The following is a 1,742-nucleotide window of genomic DNA, read 5'->3' as shown; positions in this document are numbered from 1 at the left end:
CCCAAGTCCCCGCCCCGGCCACGTGGGCCTCTGACCCAGGAGTCACGCGGCAGACCGCACCCAGACCCGCCCCTCCCATACAGGACGTTTTAATAATGAAAGCGCTAGGTGCTAGTGTCTCAAAAATCAGTAAAACTTTATTCGCTTCCATTCTTTCGCCATTAACAGAAAACTGGAGAAAGCAAAATGTTATGTGTTTACAAAGATAAATGGCCTCTTTACCCAGAGAAGATCAAAACCTCAAACGACAACGGGGAAGATAAAACACCCTCCCCCACATCCCCTGAGCTGACCCATGTCATCTTAGACAAAGCCTTCAGTCCACTGGCCAGGGACCTTGTATATGGCCAATTCAAGATGAGGGCCAAGTAATCAGACCAATCCGTTCCCGTGATAAAAAGTCGAACAGAAGCTACACCAAGGGTCAAGTGCCTGTTTTTACAGGACACAGGAACCAGGCGGCTACTTATAAAAAAAACAAGATTCATTTCAGGCACAACTTTTTTATTATTTTTTCTTTTGTTTTGTTTTGAAATCAGTAAAAGAAACTGGGTCCTATAAGCTGCAGTGATCTAAGCAGCAGCAAGTTTGTGCATTCGTCTTTTTGTTTTTGTTTAAATACGTTTAAATTATCACACTGCTGGCACACCTCATTTGCATGAAATTCTGCACCATACATACTAATTGTAGTAAAGTTACCCACCCCCCACGCCAGGAAAAAAAAAAAAAACTACTCTGGAAGATAATTTTCACTGAAATCTAACCAAACTTCGTTAAGTGGACTGTGACAAGATTATAAATGATATGAAAAATAACATTTTAACATTTGGCCATCAACTTAAGGAAATGGTTTGCCTATACAAATTTTGGTAATTTTTAATATATTCTACCCTCATATGGTCCTCAGAATTAAAGCATAATAAACAGAAAAGGAAAAAGAATGCAACTGAGTGCTAAGGCAGAAATCTTGCCAGAAGTAATGAAGGTAGAGTATATACTAAATATCAAGTGCAGAATTTCATAGGGCCAACAAGTTAACAGTCTATATTTTTCTCTTACACAGGCGAAGTGGATTTTGCAATTACCAGTTGCGTTAAATGCACCAAATAAAGCTCCTAAAATTGATACTATAAGGCGCCACCTTAAGTTTTCCAGGCTGCAACTGTGCATAATTTTAAAATGGTTTTCTTAAATTTATTTATTTTTTTAAACATAACACGAGGAAGGTGTTAAAACTGGTGTAATAGCTCAATAGAATAAGTATTCCAGATTTTGGGAGGGATGAAGAGGGAGATATTCAGAACCCTTCACCAGAATCCCCCCAACTTGATCATAGTGGATTAATGATGTGCTTTGTGGATGTGGTTAGTCAATCACACCAGCTTGACGGATCTTTCTTTCTGCACCAAATCCCTGTGAAGAAATAAAATTGCAGTTAATGACCCAGGTGCGTGACAATCACGGCACATTCACAATCCCAAAATGTAACATGATACATATATCACATATATGTATGTGTGATATTAATATATAATACCAAAGTATTGCTCTCTATCACCACCAATTCTTTTGCAGAGGAGGAAATCTATAGTAAGCTTTCCTGATCTATTACCTAAACTATGTTCAAAGTATCAGAACACCAACAAACGTTCCTCTTATTATAAGCAACCACTGTGTCAGGGGCTGACCCAATATGTAAGGATCCTAACTGATTATGATAGTGATACTTGAAGCACTTTCGT

The 1,742-nt window shown here is 38.6% G+C and overlaps 1 protein-coding gene across 2 annotated transcripts in view; it reads right to left on the bottom strand.

Annotated features, from left to right (window-relative positions):
• Positions 1–119: 119 nt before the first annotated feature.
• Positions 120–1,742, bottom strand: part of CSDE1 (cold shock domain containing E1) — a 35,583-nt gene continuing 33,960 nt past the window's right edge. For both annotated transcript variants that reach the window (XM_061410508.1, XM_061410515.1), the window contains one exon: positions 120–1,413. In XM_061410508.1, the coding sequence (XP_061266492.1) occupies positions 1,366–1,413 (48 nt within the window). In that variant the 3' untranslated portion in view covers positions 120–1,365. The remainder of the gene's footprint in view (positions 1,414–1,742) is intronic.

This window comes from Bos javanicus, chromosome 3 (genome assembly GCF_032452875.1).
Source record: "Bos javanicus breed banteng chromosome 3, ARS-OSU_banteng_1.0, whole genome shotgun sequence".
Taxonomy (NCBI): domain Eukaryota; kingdom Metazoa; phylum Chordata; class Mammalia; order Artiodactyla; family Bovidae; genus Bos; species Bos javanicus.
Note: the sequence above shows the minus strand (reverse complement) of the source record. Positions and strands in the feature narration are given on the sequence as shown.